Source organism: Aspergillus neoniger (genome assembly GCF_003184625.1).
Source record: "Aspergillus neoniger CBS 115656 unplaced genomic scaffold BO87scaffold_11, whole genome shotgun sequence".
Lineage (NCBI taxonomy): Eukaryota > Fungi > Ascomycota > Eurotiomycetes > Eurotiales > Aspergillaceae > Aspergillus > Aspergillus neoniger.
In genome coordinates this window covers 820605-843024 of record NW_020291139.1, presented here as the reverse complement: position 1 = coordinate 843024, position 22420 = coordinate 820605, and the positions used below count along the sequence as shown (strand labels likewise).

Below are 22420 nucleotides of genomic sequence, written 5' to 3'. Positions count from 1 at the left end.
GCATATCCTGCATAAACTACAGGGTTCTCGGAGCAACAGGGCGAAATTGCTGGCTGCCAAGACTCTATCAGCAACAGGGCTGGAGTGGAGACCCTCAATTAGGCAACTGCGTCGTTCCAACGGTCTATTATGGTTCGTTTACCCCTAGTTTGATGCCATATGAAGTAATAAAAGCCGCTAGCAGGAAGTTATTGGCCGCGGCTTAACCGTTATTGGCGAAGGAACAGCAACAGACTTCCGCCAGGAAAGCCACCTGATTAGGTTCGCTACCGACAGTCAGAAGCTGAACTGCACTTGGCATTGGGAAAGAACAGTTAGGATCACTACTCCGGAGTACACGTAGAACTGAAGTGAAGTCATATGGATGCTATCTCTACGGTTACAAAGCAGCACACTATGGCTCAGATGACAAGTCATGCCATTAACATGGAATTACGCAGAAGCGACTTGGGAAGAGATGTGATGTTGTACCATGAGACCTGGAATACTAGGGCGACTTTCATAACAATAGCACCAAGAGTTCAGTCTGGTATTAGGAAAAGATTGAGAATCATGCATTCAGAGTGAATACATTTAGATGTGACAAATTGGGTGATGGAGATTGAATAAGCTGCTCGTGAATGCAGCAAGGCGGTCAGATTCTGCCGAGTCCGGGGCTTTCTGGCTTCAAGCAATGATCCGCTCATCTTCCACCACTATCAATCTCCTTGTATCCGATCACCTCAGCCATGTCTCATTTTCATCCGGATGAGGCCAGGTATCCGCCTGGTCCATCCCACAGACCTATGCCCCGCCGTGACGACCGGGACGGCCGCATGTACGACGATCGTTCGCCATCCCGATCGCGCTCGCCTGGCGGTATACGCTCTCCTCCCCGCAACCAGTAGCACAGAGCGCATGCTTTCCTTGGACAAGCGTCAATTTGCTTCTTCAGATCTAGCTGTTACTAACTACATTACATGAGAAGATCTCTCACGCTCGCCTCCCCGTGGGCCCGCGGCGGACAGAAGACCCGATTATTCCAGAGACCGAGTCGACTCCAGACCCCGTTACCGCAGTCGGGATCGCGATGACTTTCGACGGCGCTCGTCGCGCTCCCCTCCTCCAAGGCGAGGAAGACCAGCCTATAGGGATCGCGACCGCGAGGGCTATTGCTCTCCGGGATACCACAGTCGGAGCCGAAGCTACAGTCGCAGCCGCAGTCCTCGCCGCAACCGACAACCGCATTACGGACATGAAAGTAGAGAGGTGATGATGGATGGCCTACCGGTGGACATGGTGGAAGAAGACGTTCGACAACTCCTTTCCCTTGATTTTTGTTGTGGACTCGGAGCGGTGCTCCGCCCAACACCTTTGATGGCAAGAGGCTGAGAATGCATGTCACCGGGCTCCGGTCGACGTGGTTTACAGATTACCAACGAGTTGAAAGAGTTCTATCATGTTGAGGGCCTAGATGACGTTCGTGTCATTCGGGATCGACAGACAAGTGAGTGGGTCATGGCTTATTCCTGCTGCAGTGCTAACATGTGGCAGAGCTGTCCCGACAACTTGGATTTTTGAGGTTTCGGAATCTAAGCTTATCCCGAGCATTCGTGGAGCGCAACTTTCCTACGATCTACCTACATGGACCCAGCGCACAGGACGACCGCGGCACAAAGGTCCGCATCGCATATAGCCGTGAAAGAGAGGACCGTGCTCGTGCAAGAGCAGAGGCGGACTGGAACTGCATGATGGTATGTTTCACGGGGGCTTCTAAGCATGGAGCTAACGGATGCAGTGTGGAATTGTGAATTACTCTACTCGCCAGAAATGCTTCAGATGTCAAGCGCCCCGGCCTGGTACGTTCACTGCGGCTTCCATCTTGTATTGCGTTTCTAATCTGAATAGACGCCGGCCCGGCTGGTCCTCCTGGGTTGCCAGCACCGAAGGTGGAAAACCATGGCGACAATGATGCTGCGCCGGAGAACCAACCCTCTCAATTCCTGCTCTTCCGCGGACTGGAACCTTCGGTAACGGAAGAGCTTCTTGCCAAGGGTGTTGCCAAGCTGTATCGTCCTGCATCTGGGAACGAGGCGCCAGGCAATGGGAAGAAGGGGGCAAAGGTGGCTTCTACTACGGGCGATTCCAACCTTGGTGCCAGGGAGGGCTCTATCCGTCGGGTGTTGCTGGTGCGAGACCGTCGCAGTAACGAGAGCTGGCGCTATGGATTCGCCGAATTTGCGACTATTCAGGTAAGCATGTCGCTATTTGCTACCAAAGCTTTCTAATGCCAGACAGGATGCACAAGCTGCTATTACACGTTTGAACTCGTTTGAGAAATTCACCATATCATCCAGACCGGTTCTGGTCAGCTACATTCACGCCGGTGTATTTGTTCCAGTGCTCAATCCCACAAGCAACGAGAAATTCACATTCAGTCCTCTGAACAACCCATCGCTGAAACTTATGTACTGGGATGAAGAGGCATATGCCAACGAGCTTACTGTATCAACGGCCGAACTCGACAATCCAAAGGGAGATAAACCAGCGGGTCAATCCGATAAATCCAAGGATGCAGATAAAGCGAAGAAGCGCAAGGCAGAAGCGGCTGCCGCTGCCGGGGCAAAGAAGATGGCAGTCCCATCGCATCTGCAATTCTGGAGCAACCGTCATGCCGAGTTGCATGGAATCCAGAAGAAGGACGCGGACGAAAAAAGCACAGAGCATGGCTCGGACCGCGGAGTCTCCCCCTCCGAAGCAACCGCTCCACCATCCCAATCCTATGCCGATCCCAACCGCAATTGCTGCTACTTGTGCATGCGCCAGTTCAAATCATCAGCAGAAGTTAATCGCCACGAGCGGCTCAGTCAACTCCATCGTGGAAATCTACAGGACGAAGAACTGGTAGCCAAGGCGACAGGCAAGCTCATCAAGCACGGAATCATCCCAGCACCAACTGAGTATCGTGACCGCGCACGAGAGCGGCGCAAGGCGTTCGGCTCCAAGCCCTCAGGGAAGAACCGACCCGCTCCGCCCCCGCCAAAGGAAGAGGAGCCCCCAGTGCAGACCTCATCAAAGGGAGCATCTCTCCTCAGCAAGATGGGATGGACCGGTGCCGGCTTGGGCGCTCAAGGCACCGGCATGACCGCGCCGATAGCCACAGAGGTATACGCCCAGGGCGTGGGTCTAGGCGCGCAAGGCAGCAAACTAGGAGACGCAACCGAAGAAGCCGGGCGCAACACGCGCAATCGGTACGACGAATTCCTGGAGAAGACGAAGCAAACAGCACGAGAACGATACGAGCAGCTAGACCGATAGCATGTACAGTAGTTTCCTAACACCGATTTTATGCACGCAATGCAATATAATACAAGAACCCATCCATCCCATAACAAACAAACAAAAAAAGAGTAGAGATCCATCATTCAAAAAGGGTATCTTCCAAACATATCCACCCCCATCCATTTCAAACCCCCCTCACTCCTTCTTCTCCGCAGCAGCAGCAGCAGCAGCAGCCGCACTCCTCTCCTTCTCCCTCTGCAACTCCTTCCCAAACTTCTCCCCAAGCACCTTCTCAACCCACCCCTCCACCTCCCTCTCCAACTCCTTATCCTCGCCGCGCATCAACGCCCCATCCCCCTCGACCATCCCCTTCCTCACGAACCGCCTCATATCCTCCACCCCATTGATATCCAGCGCGTACAAAAGCCCCCCCGCGCCCATCATCCCGAACGACAGCACGTTCATCGTCGCCAGATGCAGCGCCTCGAATGCCTCCGCCCCGCCGCTGACGTTCGGCTTGTGGTACACGCTGCTCGTGTAGTATGGTGGGATGCTCGCGAGGAATTTCCGGTTCATGGCCCGCCGCGTGCTGTAGATGCTGAATGTGAAGAAGGCGAGCCCGCCGAGGAGGAGCTTGAGGTTCGTTTTGGGGGTCCAGAGGGCCGGGAGGGGGGGGTTGAATTCGTCGGAGGGGGAGCGTTGGAGAGTGGAGGGGGTGGATTGGGGGGGGGGGGTCGAGGGAGGTTCGGAAGTGGTGGGTGTCGAGGAGGGAGTTTCTTGGGGGGTTGTGGAGGAGGATGAGGAGAAGAGGGAGGAGAAGAGCATTTTGGTGGTGGTGGTGGTGGTGGTGGTGAGGGGATTGTCGTTGCGGTTGTTGTGGCTGTGGTTGCGGTCACAATTGTGGTTTGTAGAGGAGATCGGAGGTAGAATAGTAGAGAGTAATGGTACTTATGTGAGAGGACGTTTGGCCTTTGCTGTAAGTAACTGAGATGAGTCTTTGACTGCGATTGGAGATTCTGCGGAGATGATGACCAATCGGGAAAGTCGTGGTCATGTGATCTTATCCAAGTCTAGAACCATCTTAGGATTATACATGGCAAAATAGATATTATTCAATTTCCTCTGAATTGATATTACTTATATGATGGCTATATACTATGTATATTACATGCTTATTTGACCCCCCTCTCCCCCAAATGTATATATCTGCAGCACGCGCTCCTTCTGTGCCCGAATCCATGTATTCATCTCCTCACTCAAACACAGCAATTCCAGGTTCGACAAATGAGACGATACCATCCATCCACCCACAAGTGCAGCAGTCGGATAATGAGGCGTCGTGACTCGCCGTCCGTCGGCTTCCGGATACTCAATCTTTTGCGGACTAAAATGAACCGACATCGTCTGGCTGCCGAGAATGTATGGTACAGTGGCGCAGATGTCAAGAGCGAGTGTCTCAATCAGGTTAATAGTCTCCTGTATTTGCTCCAACATTACACCATCGGGTAGAATCTGCAGACAGCGGAGTATGATGTTTTGCACGACAATCCGGGAATCCCGGTAGAAGTTCCATGTTCCGGCCATCCAGAGGTCGGTGTAGCAGTCGCAGCGGTTTTTGTACATGCCCGCTTCCCGCACAGACTGAGGAATTCGGACAGCAGGGAGGGGCCTCCAGTGTTCAGGGAGTGCGTATTTCCAGGCTTCGAGATTCGCATCTAAGCTGTAAGCCCGTGCGAGGATGTCGTGGATGTCCTGGACTTGGTTTGTGCCTTCTTCGTTGAATCTATCCCATGCTTGGCGGAGACCGACTAGCTCGGAGGTGATCATTAGGAGCTGGGATGATGCCGATTGTGGTGCTGCTGGATATAGGGGCCATTGGTTTGGCGTCTGCATGGTGGGATAGGCTAGGCCTTTGGATGATTTGATCTGCTTTGGTTAGTGTATGGTTGGCTGAAAGGCTACAATACATACCAGCTGGACCTGGACCGCATTCTCTAAGATCAGCGATATAATCGAAGATCGCTGCTCCGGCCGCTTGCTGTTTACGAGAGCGACTGCACCTCGTAAATGCGTCCTCCTTGGATGTCTGTTTTCTTTGATAGCGCAGAACTCCTACCGTCATATTAGCGATCGTCATACAGCGGTCATTGTCGACATACCTCATAAGTAGATAAGAGAAGGATACTCATCAAAACATCATCCACAGTGTGAGTAATGTCACCCTGTAACGCTTCCCTCGTCTTAGCGATAGCCTTGACAAACAGCTGCTGCGCTGTCTGCAGAAAAGACCGATTCCCCGTCCAAGCAGCCACAGAGAAGTACGACACGGCCAAAGTGCCGACATGTAAATGAGAGCCAGGCTGAGTATAGCAGAAAACATCAGGCAAGATGTCCATGAACCCGCGTAGGATCAACGGATCTCGAGGCGAGTAGATGTACGAATTGAAGAACATCGCAGTCACGGTATCATCAGTCGGCAAAACCAACGCCCTTGGGACCTCCTCCTGCGCAGTGCGCAGTAGTGGTCCGGCCTGCGGAAGATCTGCGCTAGAGTTGGTGCTAATCAAAGCATCGTTGGATGATGCCGGAGCAGGCGAAGATCGAGCCGATTTCACCCCCATCTGCGGAGAAGACACTCTACTAGATGTGTCTCGCTTCTTGCGGTGGAACGCTACTTGATCTCTCAACATGACATCAAAAGGGTGCGGATAGCCAGGACATGTCCGGCCTGTCCGAACACATGCTCTGCAGTGTGGACGAGTTTCATCGCACTACATTATTAGCAATATACTACTAGATGGTTCCGTGAGCATACCTTGATGCGCCGTTTCCGACAGTTTTGGCACCCCGTGCTTGGCTTCCCGCCGTATACCATGATGGATATTGCTCTTCCGATCAGGCGGCAAGATTGGTCTCGGACTAATCGTTGGTGTATGCAGTCGGGTTCGGATAGTGGTTCCACACAAGCACAAGTACTAGCACTTCTGGAACGGTTCCTAGCAAGCCCATAGTTTGATGGTCGATCCACTGGATTGTCTGGCTGCCAGGGCTTGCATGTTCACTAGTTGTCGCACAGATCCAGCGTTGCGGGACCAAAACCGTCGGGAAATCGGGCCTGTCAGGTGTCAGCCCATCGCCTTATCGGCGCTCACGTGGCGCATGAGTCAGCTTATCTTATCGTTCGATAAGATTTTAGATGCTCGCATAGTCGTGCATTGAATGCTACACAATTAGACATAAGCATATAGAAGTGATAGTCATGTTAATCTGAAAATCAATTGATCATGTAAAAGGCATTCGCCCACCAACGCTGTTGAGGATATCAAAGTACAAAATTCCATCGTAAAGTTCACAATTCCCAGCAAGCAAAAAAAGACAACATAAATCATGAAACATCATCATCTAATCATAAGTACATCGCTATACCGTATTATCATTAAGAGGCGTCATCTTAGAGAGGTCGAAGGGTATGTTCATAACGCATAATTCATCGCAAACATGAAGAACTGCGGCTAAAGCCGCATATATGCAATCAGGCAGCAAACAACCACCAGTCATCGTACAAGAATACTTTTCTCAGGACACCTCAGTAGCATCCTATCGTGCATAGCCGGTAGTGATTAACATATCGGCCCGGCCAGGACGGTCGAAACGATCGATTCCGAGATGTTCCTTGCCATCCCGACCCACATAAATTCCAAAGCCGTACATGGAATGCTCTCGGTCGCCAGGAGGGGCAACGACCAGTCGGGTGACCAGATCCGCCTTGCTCCTAGGCTCGCGCAGGATCTTGTCTGCAAGCAATGGGCTTTGGTATAAAAAGCTCATCTGATCAGCCAAAGTGCTAATGTCATGTGGCAAGCGGCGGCAGCGGCGGGGCCATATGCACAGGAAAGACACCATGTAGAGTGCACAGAAAGCCACGATGGCATAGAACGCAGGCATCAGTGCAGAGATCAAGATCGTCCCATCAGACGGGTGGTACAGGGCGATAAACATCCCTCCGGCCAAGATAGGGATCGCCGCGGACATCGTACTCACGAATGAGATCCAGGCCACCTTATAGTGCTTGTTCAGAAATGCGGCGAGTGTCACCTGCAAGGGAAAGCAGGACGTGTAAGACAACAAGAGACTCTGCTCGGCTCGAGCACCGGTTGGAGAAGCTAGAGCTGCAAACGGCTGCAGCGCACGGAAATAGACATCGATTGGCTGCCATGCCAGGAAGAGGACATTTCCAATAAAGGCAGGAACGAAACTATAGCAGAAGTTGGAAGAGGAAAATGCACCAGTAGACGGCAGAGTTGGCAAACGCGGAGGAAATCCGTCTTTAATCGCATCGTGGATGAAGCTGACCAACACGAACGCAATAAACAAGGCGCAAATTATTATCGTCCACAGAACGACAAAGCCATCGCGAAGGAACCATGGGATCCAGCGATAACGGATCGCTGGCGAATACAAATGTTGATAGTACTCTTCCTTCTCTGCGAGGCCATGCTGCTCAACGTCAAATGATACCCTTGACAGGCCGTGTGACTGCATCTGAAGATTCTTCTCCTTGCGGTGCAATGATGGTGTCCGAACTGGTGCATCTACCTCGCCGATTCCGTAGAATATATCCGCACGGTTTGATAGTTTCCAGTAGCCCAATCGCAAGAACCGCGGGTCGAGCGATTCGCCTACATCTGGCAATGTCTCGGATTGTTCAAAGTCGTGCAAGATGTTCGATCGCTGAATAATTGAAATCAGATCGGCCAGACTCACAGGGTCCCACATCAATCCCGACCATGTGCGTACAAAACGAAACATGAGCAGGAGCAGACCAATGGTCGACAACGCATAGATGGCCACGAGGGTCCAACCAACCGCCGAAACTGATGCCCACCGCCATGTTCCCTGTCCGTCGATCAAGTACCACTTAGCCTGGAAGAAGCAACTCAACAGTGGTAGGGTTATCAAGTTCGACAGCCACATGGTGAACAAAGTGAAACCAACTATTCCCTCGCCATGCCGGAAGTAGGAGAAGTCCGGGACCAGAAAGTTCCGTGATAAGATAGGCAGGCTCTGGAGGACATGACCAAGCGGCCGCTCTGAAGCCATGATGGCAAACGGCATGATTCTATACACTGCCGCTTGGATCACAAACGTCCAGATAATGATGACCATCCCCAAAATTTGGGGTAGGAATTGCATCACAAAGTAATGCGAGCCGCCTAGTCCAGTATAGTCCCAGAGCCCATCATGCCGCCGCGACCATACATTGCAGAAGCTAATTCCAGCAATCATTAGCAGGCAACAGATGATTATGGCAGCCAGTGCCCATGACCGCAAGACTGTAGGCACATAGTCCAATGGCGGGTACAATAGACTGTCATGCGGGGGTTCAACGACGACAAACGATTCTGGATCTACCGAGCTTTGAGGTGCCCTCCCAATAGAGTCGGATGATTGTTGCGGTGGCCGTGCTGGTGGTGTTGCCGATTGACCAGGAGAGCGAATGAAGCAGCCCAATCCTTCATCCCAGAGCAGTGGTTCGAGAGGACTGTCATTACTAGCGAGCGAACTTCGCCGTCTGGGCCCAGCAACTTCCTCGTCACGCGTAAGTTGGCTGATGGCGAAATGAATGTATGGCGAGTCATCCACCCCAGGAGTAAGCGGCCGCCCCGCATAGCTGTCACTGGGTTCCCGGCGACTCGTGGTATCTGACATGGGGCTGGGCTCAGAGTCTTCCTCTTCGACTGCACGTATTGTTTGAGAAGGGGGTGTAACAAAATTCCTGTTCTCGCTCGGGATGTTCAAAGAATGCTCCGATCGTGCACCAGCCGGCAGCGGGGCTAGATTCGTTCGAGAGATGCTAGGAGACGGTGTTCGAGACGGAGGATGAGAGTTTGGTGTCGCATACCGCGCCACGGTGAGTCGACTGCCGCTGGCTCGGGATCTTGCACTTGAAGAAGGGCTTGAGAAGGAGTAGTAGTCGTCGGAGGCGGCGATCGACTGTTGAGACTGGGTGTGCATTAATTGTGGTCTACTAGCTGTGAAGAGATCAGTCATCGGTCAGGCTGATTTCGAAGACGCATCATGCTTTATTCCTTGGCTGGGTGCCAAGGTTATGCAGAGTAAACTTACAACTGACAGTTCTGAGACTCACATTCCCAGAGCCCGGAGCGAGCATGGCGGCGGCCGAAATGCAACCGAGGAATGTATACGGTGAACAGCTCACTTGCAGTGCGGATTGTGGATGTGTCCGATGAACATTCCCCCAGATGCAGACCCGTACCTGCCCACGAGGTATTAAGAGGCAAGTGCAGCAAACAAAAAGGCAAGGGACGATGCTGAATTGGGCTGGTATCACGGTTTGGGGTGGTTGGTTATACGGCCGACCATGTCTCCCAGCCTCCTCGGGCCCAGCCACCACAGCCCGAGGAGCAAAGGGCCGATCGGACAGCACAGGGCATTAGTGCCTGTTTAGCCCTTGGGATCATCGACATGGTCATCCCTGATTGGAGGATATTGTCGACGAGACATGATGTTCAATCTGTCAGGAAGACTAAGGATGTGTGACGGGGGGTTGACTTGGCCCTTGATGGATGGATCGCCTTGGATTGAGGGCCACCGCCCGATCCTAGGTTGCGGCCCGATCCACTCAGACCCTTGGTTTCCCACCCACAGTTCACATCACTTCACATTGTGATAGTGAAAAGGTTGTTTTCCAGGGGGTCCAAGTTGTTTATTTGTTTAAATAACAAATGTGTGATTGGGAATATTGGTGAGATCTGCTAAAATCACAAATGCATGTGGACTCCGGACTCTTATGGAGTGGGAATATATATTTATTTATTTCTCCCACGCAACCTACACATCTACTTTGAATGTGATCATACTCAACCATGCATATCCCAGGACAATGCAACTATTTGCGTTCATTGTATTAGTAAATATCATGTGCTCCAGTCTATAACTAAATATTAGTACTATGGATAGGAATAATACTCATATGTACCCCAGTCATTGCCGTTATGAATCATACAAATATCCGGCAATGACTCCTCCCCAACCGCCAGCATTGTCACTCTGAGTCGCAATGACCTTGGTTCCTTCAAGAATCATATTGGTCGTGCTCTTTGTATTTGTTCCATACAGATATATGGAGGTTGAATTGGCTATGTCAATCGCATTGGTCTGGCAGTCACCGCTGCAATCACCGTTGTTGTTGAAAAAGACCCAGTTGCAACCACCGTAGAGGAAGAGGTCGGACGAGCCATAAATGCGTTCAAACAATGCCATGCGGCATTTGCTATCATTGGCAGCGCAGTTGCTGAAGTCTGGATCACTGCTGTCGAGATACTGCCATGGGGCTGGGTTGAGAGCGCGGCTCCCGGCTCCCTGCCAGTATGGTGTTTCACTCTGCTGCATTGCAGTGAAGACGTTCCGGGCATACTGAAAATTGTACTGGTAGAGTGTATTGTGCTCGGATCCTGTGCCAATGAGCCAGGTCGCGGCTGTACCTTCCACTAGTAGCCCACGGCCGGTGGAGATGGTTTGCGGGTTGTCCCCATCGAGATCGTGATCGGCTGTCCATCCCCACATGTTCTCAATGTAGGCAGATGATGTACTGGTCAGATGGAGGAGCCCCCAGGCTGCCTTGCAGTCATTGGGGTCGTCTGTACATAAACTCTCCACTTGGCTACCCGCCGCTCCACCAATGCGGAAATGCGAGTTCCAGAAGCCAACGTCTCCAGGCGACCTGGCAGCGATGTTGACCTCAACCTACAGCAGAAGGACATATTAGCGACCGTCATACAGAGACGCAGGAGAGATTATGTCTTACCAACTTGCAGCCTGGCAGAACATCTGCCACAGTGAACACCATGTCACTAATTTGCGCAACACCCACATCTCCCGGATATCCCACCAGGATCATGGCGCGAGGAGCAGACTCATCTTCAAAGTTGCTTCCGACGGCACTGATTGTCGAGGCATATGCGTCACCGATGATCCGGGTACCAGCGGGCACGAAAATCGTATCCGTAACAATGTACGTCCCGGCGGGGAAATACATGAGCGAGCAAGATGTCTTGTAGCGGGACAAAATGAGGTTAATGTTCCGAGTATCATCCGTCTCACCGTCCCCATAAACCGGGATCCCAGGAACATTTTTGATGTTCAGGACCTGCCCGGTGCTATACTCTTTATACGTCGGCGGCGCCATGGTAAAATAGTTTTTTCCTGACAAAAGCGATGAGGAGCGGGATGTAGTAACTGTCTGGCCCTGTTGTGACTGGAATTTGGCATTGTTGGAAGTATACTAATTATGAGTCAGATAAACCTGCCTTCCTTGGTCGAGGGGGCACACTGCATGAACTTACCAAATGTCCATGTACCCAAGTGTTGGCAACATTCCCGCTCAACGTGGTTTGTCCTCCTATCTTCACCGTGGCGCCTGAATTCTGAACATTGTCTAGGACGATAGAATTCCCTGCAGTGTTCGAACTAGACGACGAAATAAGAGTACCCATACCAACACCGGTAGTATCGACGACGGTTAGAGATCCGGATGTGCCTTGCGCGTCAATTCCCAGGGTACCCTGCTCGAAGCGACAGCCCAAGAAAACAATATCGGTCCCTCCAGCCTGAACGCCAGTAGTGGTACCACTGAATGAGATGTTCTTGAATACCCATTGTTGGCCACTCAACTTCATGCCGGTTGCGCCGCCTTTGAACCAAAGGTCACTCTGTAAGCTGTCAGCGCTATGCCATCATAACAGTAGAGAGCACAATTACCAGAATCAAGTTACTGTTGTAGTCGTATTGTGTAGTTAGGCCGACGTGCTTGGCAGTGTTTGTAGGCATATTGAAACCGACATTGGTGAGCTGAGTCGCCTGGCTAACGGTCCAATCAAGAAGAGTGATGGATTTATCAGCCCCGACCCCGGTCGAGTCGATGATAATGTTCTTAATTCCGAGGTAAAAATTGATTGTACCCCCAAAGTTGGGATCCTTGGCGTAGATGATATGATCGTCCGCGAAATCTGATGATGCCTTGAGGACTGGAGGGTTTGTGGGGTCACCTATAATGACAGTCCCAAGGTACAGCTGCAGAGATGACTTCATAAGATACGTTCCTGCTGGCAAGTAGATGATAGCAGGCTGTCCAGTAGTACCCATGGAATTGGAACTGCGGTCAGGTCCATTTGACGGTCCAGCTATGTGATGTTCGGTCTTAGAAAATGCTTAAAGTGATTGATCGACTCAACCATACCTTTGATTGCAGCTGAGATAGCTGCTGCTGCGTCCTTCTGTCCAGTATTGTCCGCGCCAAAATCCTTGACAACGTTGCGGAAGACAGTATAGTTGTCTTTGTACTTCGAATCCATGAAGGATGACTGTCCATTATGATCAATCTGTTCATACCAGTACCCAGACGAGTTGCTGGATGAAGTGCATAGAGAATCTTCTTCCGCCAGTGCAGAATGAGTTATGGGGGCGGTTGTTCGATAAAGCCATGGTTGAGCAGATTGGTTCTTTATCGTGTAAGGAATTCCGCTATTTCAGTCAGCACTTGTAGACATGTGATATGAGACAAAGTGGAAAATACAAGACTCACGAGGGCTTGGGTTGGTAATTAATTGGAGGAAAATGCTGTAACGGCGACATAACTCGGGAGGCTGAGCTATTCCTCGATCCTCCATGGGGCACTGCCCATACTTGAAGGGAAAAGATGCATAATATAGTTACAAGAACGGAGACGGTAGGGGAGCCCATGATTGAGACCTTTTGAGGGTGGTGTAGGGGAAATTACACAACAGAAATCAAGGCTCGACAGGAAGCAAATCCATTCAATCCGAACGAACAGGCCGTATACTGTCTCCTTAGGATCGGAACAGTCTGACAGGACCTGAGCGAGAGGAAGAACAAATGGCCCAGGTCGGTAGCCTGATTCAGGACGATGAATACAAGAGGCGATGACCGGACTTAAATGAAACCATTCATGGTTATGAGCTCGAAGACTTGCCCAGCCTGCACCTGCATACCAGGACAGGGCCGAGGCATGGCAGGCCCAGTCAATCCCCGCCGCCATAGAATCCGCATACTTGGGCATTGGGCCCAATTCAGGGAATGGAAGGCACTGCGTATGGCACAAGACAACATTTCAAGTTTGACAAATTATGTGGTCGGGACAGATGTTTTGCTTCTTTTGCTTCCTTAAACTTTCCTCCTTTCCGCTTGGCCCAGATCCACTCGGAGGAGAAGGTTCAATGTGGACATTACCCCTTTCCGACGGGCAGGCAAATCCGCTTTGTTGCATTGTGATGCGAGATGCGAGATGTGGGATATAGCTAGGCCAGAAGAAAGGTTGAAATCAAATTATGGCAGGAAACGGACTTGAGGTGCAGAATGGAGGAGGGAGACAAATAGTCATGTTAGCATCCGCAGTGTCACACGTATAGTAAGTAGTAGTCTGGTTGGCCTGCTGATCATTGCAGACAGCTCGGCAGGAGGCTTGGAAGGTACCGGATGAGAGACAGCATGCCGCAGAACACATGCCGACCCGCAACCTTGGAGGGAAACACGTAGACCCTGGATGGCAGGGCTCGAGTAATGGACGTGTCAGTCACGTGAGTGTGTCGGCTGGTGGTCTGCTGTACATGAATGCCTCATCTTCCATCCTGGCTTGATGTCGGAATCTTCAAACCTTCATAGGCCAAGATGGCCTTGCCTACGCTGTCCACGCCTCGTCATTTATTTGACCACCCCACTAACATAACTAACAGTGCCCACCTTCCCATCTCCTAGGAACGTTTCTGGCCATTGGCTAATAGGCGACAGTGCATGCTGTAAATACGATATTTCGTAGGTTCATCGCACTTGAGACAATAAATTCTCTATCGATCTTTCAATCTCATATTCGGCAATTCAGTAGCGGAGAAAGATCCCGAGAACTCGATGGTGTTGTTAATGATTTCCGGATCGTGTGCAAGGGGTGGAGTGAATCTACTACTCTTGCCCCTTACGACTCTGCTAGAGGCTACAATCTCACCATCAACTATCCACTAGACCAAGACAACATAATTTCCTTACATATAACTTGTTTACAAATTGGACTGTGGCTTCCTGGCGACCGGCCCTGGTGAAGCTCGGCCTTTAATTGTCAACGTAACGCGCAGTTTCACTAAAGTCGAATCCTTATATTCTGTTTTCGGAGAGGTTGGAGAGCTGGCCAGCCTGCCGCTACATGTGATACAACGTAGGGCTGGAGTCTTCATCGCTTGGTAATCTAAGTTCAAGCCCTAGAACTCCGCAGTTTGCGTGCTGGTTGTAAACAAGCATAACAGCGAAAAGCCGGAACTTGGTAGATTCCGGTAGTTGATTATTTCTGACGCACCATAATTGCAACCCATCAGACGTGAGCTACACTGGTTTGATGCTCCGAGCCAGTCGAAAACATGATGGGGAAGCCTTGCGACCAGGAACATGGCTCCTGCCTCAAGTAGCCTGCAAACGGAGCTCGCCGTGGCTAAAGGAAGTTGCCATCTCGCAAGCCGTTCGGTCGCAATTGAGGAGGATGGCTCTATTTCCACTAGCTTAACATGAGGTAACTTCCATCTGCAATTCTCGTTGACAGTCACGTCAGATGGTTTGATTCCCTGAGATATAACAGCGCAACTTGAACTTTCTAGCATGTCTCAGCAGGCTGTATTTGCATGAGACACAGAGTCATTCGAGTCCGACAAGATGGATTGCTTGCCAACTGAAATTCTCGAGATGATCGGGACCTTCGTAGATGACAAGCCCACGCAAAAGGCTTTGACTGAAAGCTCTGTCGAATTCCACACGCTGTTTACACCACGTCTCTATTCCTCTATCACCCTACCAAGCATCTGGACACTCATCCAGTTTGATCTCATTCGACGACTGTGCTCTTCACCTGAGTTGGCGAGTCTTGTTCATCACTTTGCTTTCAGGATTCGGGGGTACGACGACTACGGCGAGGATGAACTCCCCCCAAGGCGCAAAGAGTATAAGCCCTTCATTGATGAACTTGTGGCTGCGTTATGTGAACTGGGATGTGATAAATGGGTGTGGTGGGATGGTCTGGAGAGCTTATCTAAAGACGCATGGGCTTGCGCAACGCTCATTAAATTGACTCGTCTAACTACTTTGAAGGTCACTCTTGAGAACTATGATTTTTCGGATCTGACAGAGACGTACCTAGCAAGAATCTGGAGATCAGCAGCTTTTCGTCCACAACCACCAGTCCATGCTGCTCCATTCCAACGTCTCAAAGTTATCTTTCTCTTCCAAAACCGCAGGCAGATCTCAGCACAAACACTGCTTACTTCACAGCATATACTGTATTCGCTCTGTTTTCCAGCTCTCAACCATGTCAGTGTGTGCGGACATTTTGACTATTGGGATTATGAACAAGATCTTGAAAAGTGCCTGCGTTACGACAAGTTCATGATTACAAATTGTCCAGTCAAAGAGGTTACTATTTGGCCGTCAGAATATTGCAACGAAATCGTTCAATGGTTCAGAGAATCGACTAATCTCGAGCGTCTTAATCTTGTGATAAGTCAGGTGGAGCGTGAACCGCCTGAGATAACAGTCACCGACTATTCACGCCAAGGGCTCCTAATGGTCAAGGATACCCTAAAGTCTCTTTCTATTCAATGGGATGAAAGATTACAGCAAGGCTTCAGAGAAAGGGGGCCCAATTCCCATCGTCTCAAGATGAGCATTTTCCGATTTTCGTCACTCATGGAACTGTGTGCTCTGGAGCATCTCATTATACCACACTCAAATCTTAAAGGGCTTCCAGACCAACCCACATATGAGTATTCAAAATCCTTCATTAGCAATTTTCCTGCCCCACTCAAGACACTCAGGATCACCGACATCAATTTCCATCTCATCACTGAATTACTCCTAGATGGTGTGGGATTAGTCAAAGAGCGGACTTCCATGCCCTCCCTGGAGTGTGTTTCTCTTGAAGCGTTCAAAAATGCAGACTCGAGGAGTACCTTCTGCGATGATGTCTCAATTCAAGGGTATCTGTCGCATAACGACCCCAGGATAAAGGGGCAGGTTCGCCTTGATTTAGGACGGGATGCCAGGCTACTTAAACAGCATAATGCGCTGAAACCACATACTGAGAGCTATACCTTTCGGTTCTTTGAAGGAGCAGACAACCTTGATGCAGCTTCATTTGTGAGGCTGGCATCCTCAGTAGATGACAAGGTCTCTGTAAATATTAACATACAGCCGGACCCTTATTATATAGAAGAGAAGAAATAGATAACCCAGTCATTGGAAACTGGCTCATGCCGCTGTTCCATGTGATTCAAGGATCTTTATCATGGAATAGCTAGTAGCGATCGGTGTATGGATGCTTCTAGGTGCCTCTTCGCACGGACTTCACTTGCTTGACTGTACGGTTCTTATCTTTCCCGGAAAGTACATCAACTTAACAATTTTGCATCTTTTGAACAAATCAGAGAGCACATATTATACAGCTTGGTCATGCCACCACGATGAGTAAAATTGCGTCCTCGTCAAAATGTGCTTCGTAGAACAATCTCATAGGATGGAAGAAAACTGTGCTGTGAGCAGATTATTACGATATCGACAAGGCGTAATCGGCGCTAGAAAGGCTAAGCTCCGAAGGTGGGGCGGGAATATGATCCATCATCCAGTAGAACCCTCTGCCTTATAAGTAAGAACATGGTCGGGCAACTGCCTCTGCACCAAAGATTGTGAAATTTATTTTTGTCACAGCCTCGGTGACTCGTCTGCCAAAATGCAGATGGAGGGTATGAGCGGGGGGACGTACTATGGCGTCTTGCACGCCTCCGACGTTGACTTTACCAATATCACCCAGGTCGAGACGTTTCTGCATGAGCTCAAGCACCTGGAGTATCTTCCTATTTTAGGGGCACGCTATGCGGAGTATTTCTGGTATGGGGTTATTGTTCTGCTGGTTGTGGTGGCGGTTATCAACAGGGTGTACTCACTTGTTCAATTTTTGAGGTGAGTAAGAATATTGAATTTTTCGGTTACTTGGTTGGGATATGATACTAATACGTCGGCTGTGCCGGAAAGGTTCTATCCAAGTATAATCCAAAGGTCATACCTTGCCAATATCGTTTCGTCAACACTCGCAACTACCACAGCGCTGGCTCGGGAGCCATCTTATCTCCAGTGGACCCCCCGTGCGTTGTCACCTTGGTTCAAGATCCCGCCATTCGGACCGATATACATCATCCTCGTATACTTTGTCTTCATCATCGTTCTGGAGTTCGTCAACAACGATGTTGCAGACGCTGGTTATTGGCAGTTTCTTGGAGTCCGCGCTGGATGGCTTGCAGCTGCCCAGATTCCCCTCCTTGTAGCCCTGGCAGGGAAAAGAAACCTGGTTGGTATGCTCTGCGGCATACCCTATGTCCGACTGAACATTTATCATCGCTGGGTATCTCGAGGGCTTCTGCTGCTCTCGACTTTTCATTTCGCGTTTCAAAACCATGGGTGGGATATCTATCATATAAGTAGACTGGAGTGGGACACAGATGACTGTCCCACAAAGGGTATCGCCGCCTACGCCTTCATCCTATGGATGAATCTCACAACGTTAGCCCCCTTCCGACATATGAGCTATGAGTTCTTCGTCGTACAACACATCATCACGTTCTTCGGATTCATCATCGCCCTCTCTTATCATCTAGACACCAGCCCAGCCCCTAACGCTCAGCGCTACATCTACGTCACCGCCGGTATCTACGTCGCTGGTTTGGTCCTGCGATTTGTTTACTACAGCTATATCAATTCTCGCCCCGCACGAGCCATACTAGAACCCCTGGAAGGCGGTGCGACCAGGGTCCGAATTACTGCTCACAAGATCCGTAACTGGAAGCCCGGCTCGCATATCCTTCTATCACTCCCGCGCTTAGGGCTCCAGCTCTCACACCCAGCAACCATCTCATCCATACCATCATCCCACGACGGCGAACTAGTCCTGATCCTAAAAGCCCACAAGGGCTTCACGCGAAGGCTGATTAACACCGCAGAAGCCACACTCAGCAGCACCAAAGACGTCGAGTCCCCACAAACCAAGCGCTCATACACTGCTCTACTCGATGGCCCCTACGCAAGCTCCGCTCCAGATTTCACATCTTTTGATTCCGTCCTATTCCTTGCAGGTGGCACAGGTGTAACATTCACCCTATCCCAACTCCTCCACGTCGCACACTGTTTCACAAACGGGTCGTTGCCTCTCCGCCAAGTCCTCTTCATCTGGGTGATCAAGGAAAGCCGCCAAGCATCATGGGTTCTGGCCGAGCTTGAAGGCGCAATGCAGAAGCTACAGAACACAAATATCCAGATCCGGGCGAAGATTTTTATAACGCAGGACTCTGTTTGCCTCCCAGACACCAACAGAAAAATCAACAATGAGAAACAGACCTGTGCCTGCACAGATCCCTGCATCTGCTCCAACGAGATTTATGGCGACGACGTCGACAAAATCGAACAAATAACTCCTTCTTCACCCTGCACGGACCCAGATTCGGCCCTCGAAACCCCGGGATCTCCCAGGATCTCCTTCGCACAGGGAAGACCTTCGTTCGACGGTTACATCGAGGACGCCGTCTTGCAAGCTAGAGGCGAAATAGCTGTTGCTGCTTGCGGACCCATCGGACTAACCGTTTCTGTGCGACAGGCGGTGGTCCGGGTGTCGGATCATCTGGCCGTTTGTAAAGGGTCTGGATTGCCGGGGGTGTTTTTGCATGTGGAGAATGTGTGTTGATGACTATTATCTACTAGATTACAGTCATTTGCAGTGATTAAGAACTGGGCTGGGCGGGTGGATGGATGCAGTGGTGCGATGTATATATCCGAGACGAGTACATATTCTAGCTACTTGTGGTATGAGATCTATGCGTTCGGTTTCAGTGAAGATACGAATACGACAGTGTAAGTATAGCCTGGTCCTAACTGGATACAGGCTAGAGATTTGTCTAAGGGTCTTGTTTAATCTTATAACCCTTGGCAATAAGATTCCTCAGTTAAGACCTTCCGAATACTATGGTAATATCACGCTAAGCTCCTATGATACATTCAATCGGGCCATCATTAATCCGAGTCGATGTTGATCCTGGCCACGTCATGTATGCCAACTCATTCAATTTAGTAACAATGAGGGGTAAGTATACTTCCTGATAAACCCGATTGAGAATGGTTGGATGCTATAACACCCATATATGCCACCTTTTAGTCCTAAACCCACCTGATGTATCTTAATAAGCAAAACTCAAAAACGATATACCCCACACTCACTGCTATACAAACGTAAACCCAAAATACACCACTTAAGTGGAGAGAATGGTCCCCTTCAACTATTCCAAGCTTCAGCTCGGACCGAATACTACACGCCTCGTCCGTCTTCTGCCATCCGAGAAAGACGATACCCCGATAAGATGCGAGCTTATCACCTATATACTGCCAGAGAGCACTGGCAAAAGGCATCTCTACGAGGCGTTGTCCTACGTATGGGGCAGCCAAAGTGAGACACATACAATCATTGTGAATGGATGTGACCTTCATGTTACACGGAACCTTTATACAGCCTTGGTACACCTCCGAGATAATCAGCTGGAGAGAATATTATGGTTTGATGCAATATGCATTAATCAAGAGGATGATGATGAGAAGGGCGAGCAGATCCCTCTTATGCGGTCGATTTATGCACAAGCTGATCGCGTTCTTGTCTGGCTTGGAGAGGCTACGCAGGATGATAAAAATACACTCAAAAATATTCACCGCTTGGCATGTGGAAGCCTATGTGGTGAAGATGAAGACTTATTGGGTGCATGTTTAAGATTATTACGACGTGATTGGTTCCAACGTACATGGGTAAGAAAGCATTGAATATGCTAAGCCTTATGTGTGTAAATCTCACCAGTTGTAATAGGTACTTCAGGAGGTTGGTGTCGCCCGATGTATATCCATCCTCTGTGGCTCTATGGAAATAGATGGGTATATTTTCTGTGCAGGCCTTGCATCCTCCAGACTCTCGTTGCCAAGCTTTATCTACCCAGTTCTTCACCTGATTAAGGACTCGCGTCTCCGTCCAAGATATGAAATTGATCCACGTGGAATACTTACTATTGGTGAACTGATTGACATGTACCGCTTTCACAAGGCAACTAAGCTACACGACAAGATATACTCATTGCTAGGCCTGTGCGTTGAGAATCCTGCAGAGGTTGGGTTAAAGCCCGACTATCGTCTTCGGTGGAATGAGGTCTTCAAGAAAGCCATTATCCATGTATTTCATAGTTCTTGCTCTGTGGAGACATGGCCGGAGTCACCAGTCGCTGTGATCAAAGGGAAAGGGTTGGTTCTAGGCTATGTCGGCTCTGTTGATAAGGAAATTTCCAGATATGGCTATCAACATATCGAGGTAAGCTATAATTATACCGCTCGTTCACTAAATTACCGGGGCAAATGGGGCACTAGGTGGAGGATTAGTGTTTCTGCGGAGTCAGTCGAGAAAGGTAATATTATCTTTCTATTGAACGGTGCCTCAAGTCCAATCATCGTTAGACTCTGCAGGGGTTATTTCACTGTCATTGTGAGCACAACAGCACTTGAGTCATATGACAACGTGGAAAGGTCTAATGGAGTTTCCACCCAAATGGGGTTCCCTGCACAAGGCTCTCTTCGCGACATCGTTTTGGTTTGGGACATATCATCAGCCGATGGAAAACATAATCAAGACAATGACGACCATAAGGATCTCATCTACGTGGTACCACATTACCAAGAGAAAGCTTCCGAGAAGGAAAAAAGACTACAAGGCATATCACTCATCTCAGAAGACATCATGATGCAAATACTGAAACAAAATGGGACCAGGGCCCCGGATAACGAGCTATACCAGGCCATTCAACATCTTGGAGGGAGGATACCACTCCCTGAGAACATCATTGAGGCAGCTGCTGCACGCGGAAGACTTTATGGGATCAAAATTGTGGAGCAGCTCCTGGGTCACTGTGGAGACACCATACCAGTCTCTGAAAATGTGCTTGCGGCAGCAGCAGCAGCAAATGAAGAACTTTTGGGGTTCATAGTACTGGAGCGGCTCCTGAAATACTGTGGAAAGAGTCTACCGGTCACTGAAGATGTGGTCAGGGCAGCAGCAGCAAATGAAGGACTTTATGGGTATGGGATCATTAAGAAACTCCTGCGACACTGCGGAGAAAGCCTACCGGTCTCTGAAGAAGTGATCAAGGGAGCAGCATGGAACAGGGGATTCTATGGGCATATGATCAGGGAGCAGCTCCTAGAACATTGTGGACGAGGAGGCATAATAGTCTCTGAAGATGTGATCAAGGCAGCAACAGCATATAGAGATATTTATGCGAATGAGATCACACAGCAGAGCCTGGAAGATTTTGGAAAGAGTCTACCAGAATTTGATGATGTGATTGAGGAAGTAGCAGCAAATGAAGAGGATGAGCAGGAGCTGCTCCTAGCTTATGGAAAGTCAGAGCCTACCAGAATCCGAAGGTATTGTCTGGGAGCAGAATCAAAGGGAAGTTACAGATGTCAGATCAGGAAGCTGCCCCGGGAAGATATAAGTAGGATGGCGAGGATTCCCTGTGGCTCCATAGTATCCCACTATCCTTTTATTGCTCCGTACAGGCACGTCTCTTCTTTTTAGTCGAGGCATCCGATTAGCAGGTATGTGAAGGTCACATGCACGATTACCACCTCTACGCAGCCTGCGAAGCCTTAGATATGAATATTACCCAGTGGCCTTAATCTAGATAGCGTTCTCAACATTTGTTAACCCCTTTGCTAAGGGGTGTCTGGGATAATGGGAGGTCTTGATCTCACCATGGCCTCTTCACGTGACCAGGGACGCCATGAAGAAAACTGCCCTCCAAAGGCAAAGCTGAGATATCCATCTGCAGGACGGAAGGTTCTAGCTCTAGCTGAAAGATGGCGTCCTCAGGTTCTGTTGGGACACATATCTCTCCGTCGCCTGGCTAGAACCACGCGATATATCGTTTTTGGTCTAGCGGTTAGTGCTTCGACAGGTTCGTTACTTAGTGGATGGCACAGCCGGAATATTCCAAGAGTACTCCGTGTAGGTGGTGAC

At 49.9% G+C, this 22420-nt stretch overlaps 8 protein-coding genes across 8 annotated transcripts; 5 read left to right on the top strand and 3 right to left on the bottom strand.

Moving 5' to 3' along the window:
• Positions 1 to 747: 747 nt before the first annotated feature.
• BO87DRAFT_424744 (uncharacterized protein) lies at positions 748 to 1252 on the top strand (the record flags this gene model as incomplete). Its single annotated transcript, XM_025627255.1, has 2 exons — positions 748 to 858; positions 968 to 1252. 2 exons carry the CDS (start codon positions 748 to 750, stop codon positions 1250 to 1252), a joined length of 396 nt encoding a protein of 131 aa, XP_025481330.1.
• Positions 1171 to 3377, top strand: BO87DRAFT_25529 (putative G-patch domain protein). Its single transcript, XM_025618872.1, has 5 exons — positions 1171 to 1486; positions 1534 to 1733; positions 1778 to 1838; positions 1888 to 2231; positions 2278 to 3377. Exons 1-5 carry the CDS (start codon positions 1378 to 1380, stop codon positions 3295 to 3297), a joined length of 1734 nt encoding a protein of 577 aa, XP_025481329.1. The 5' UTR covers positions 1171 to 1377; the 3' UTR covers positions 3298 to 3377.
• Positions 3378 to 3456: 79 nt separating this feature from the next.
• Positions 3457 to 9433, bottom strand: BO87DRAFT_395887 (DUF3433 domain-containing protein; the record flags this gene model as incomplete). The annotated part of the gene is made up of 6 exons (XM_025625213.1): positions 3457 to 4037; positions 4443 to 5187; positions 5233 to 5373; positions 5421 to 5765; positions 6952 to 9293; positions 9388 to 9433. The coding sequence occupies 6 exons, from the start codon at positions 9431 to 9433 to the stop codon at positions 3457 to 3459; spliced, it is 4200 nt and encodes a 1399-aa protein (XP_025481328.1).
• An 842-nt stretch (positions 9434 to 10275) lies between these two features.
• On the bottom strand, positions 10276 to 12915 carry BO87DRAFT_424739 (glycoside hydrolase family 55 protein; the record flags this gene model as incomplete). The annotated part of the gene is made up of 6 exons (XM_025627254.1): positions 10276 to 11028; positions 11090 to 11566; positions 11628 to 11993; positions 12043 to 12464; positions 12521 to 12804; positions 12866 to 12915. The coding sequence occupies 6 exons, from the start codon at positions 12913 to 12915 to the stop codon at positions 10276 to 10278; spliced, it is 2352 nt and encodes a 783-aa protein (XP_025481327.1).
• On the bottom strand, positions 12758 to 13490 carry BO87DRAFT_25501 (uncharacterized protein). The gene is made up of 2 exons (XM_025618871.1): positions 12857 to 13490; positions 12758 to 12804 (listed from the first exon to the last, which is right to left on the bottom strand). Exon 1 carries the CDS (start codon positions 13358 to 13360, stop codon positions 12932 to 12934), a length of 429 nt encoding a protein of 142 aa, XP_025481326.1. The 5' UTR covers positions 13361 to 13490; the 3' UTR covers positions 12758 to 12804; positions 12857 to 12931.
• A 1504-nt stretch (positions 13491 to 14994) lies between these two features.
• On the top strand, positions 14995 to 16557 carry BO87DRAFT_414955 (uncharacterized protein; the record flags this gene model as incomplete). The annotated part of the gene is made up of 1 exon (XM_025626658.1): positions 14995 to 16557. The coding sequence occupies one exon, from the start codon at positions 14995 to 14997 to the stop codon at positions 16555 to 16557; it is 1563 nt and encodes a 520-aa protein (XP_025481325.1).
• A 468-nt stretch (positions 16558 to 17025) lies between these two features.
• On the top strand, positions 17026 to 19109 carry BO87DRAFT_356342 (ferric reductase family protein). The gene is made up of 2 exons (XM_025621369.1): positions 17026 to 17289; positions 17362 to 19109. The coding sequence occupies exons 1-2, from the start codon at positions 17060 to 17062 to the stop codon at positions 19058 to 19060; spliced, it is 1929 nt and encodes a 642-aa protein (XP_025481324.1). The 5' UTR covers positions 17026 to 17059; the 3' UTR covers positions 19061 to 19109.
• Positions 19110 to 19635: 526 nt separating this feature from the next.
• Positions 19636 to 22225, top strand: BO87DRAFT_433682 (HET domain-containing protein; the record flags this gene model as incomplete). Its single annotated transcript, XM_025627672.1, has 3 exons — positions 19636 to 19816; positions 19880 to 20166; positions 20225 to 22225. 3 exons carry the CDS (start codon positions 19636 to 19638, stop codon positions 21977 to 21979), a joined length of 2223 nt encoding a protein of 740 aa, XP_025481323.1. The 3' UTR covers positions 21980 to 22225.
• Positions 22226 to 22420: the final 195 nt, after the last annotated feature.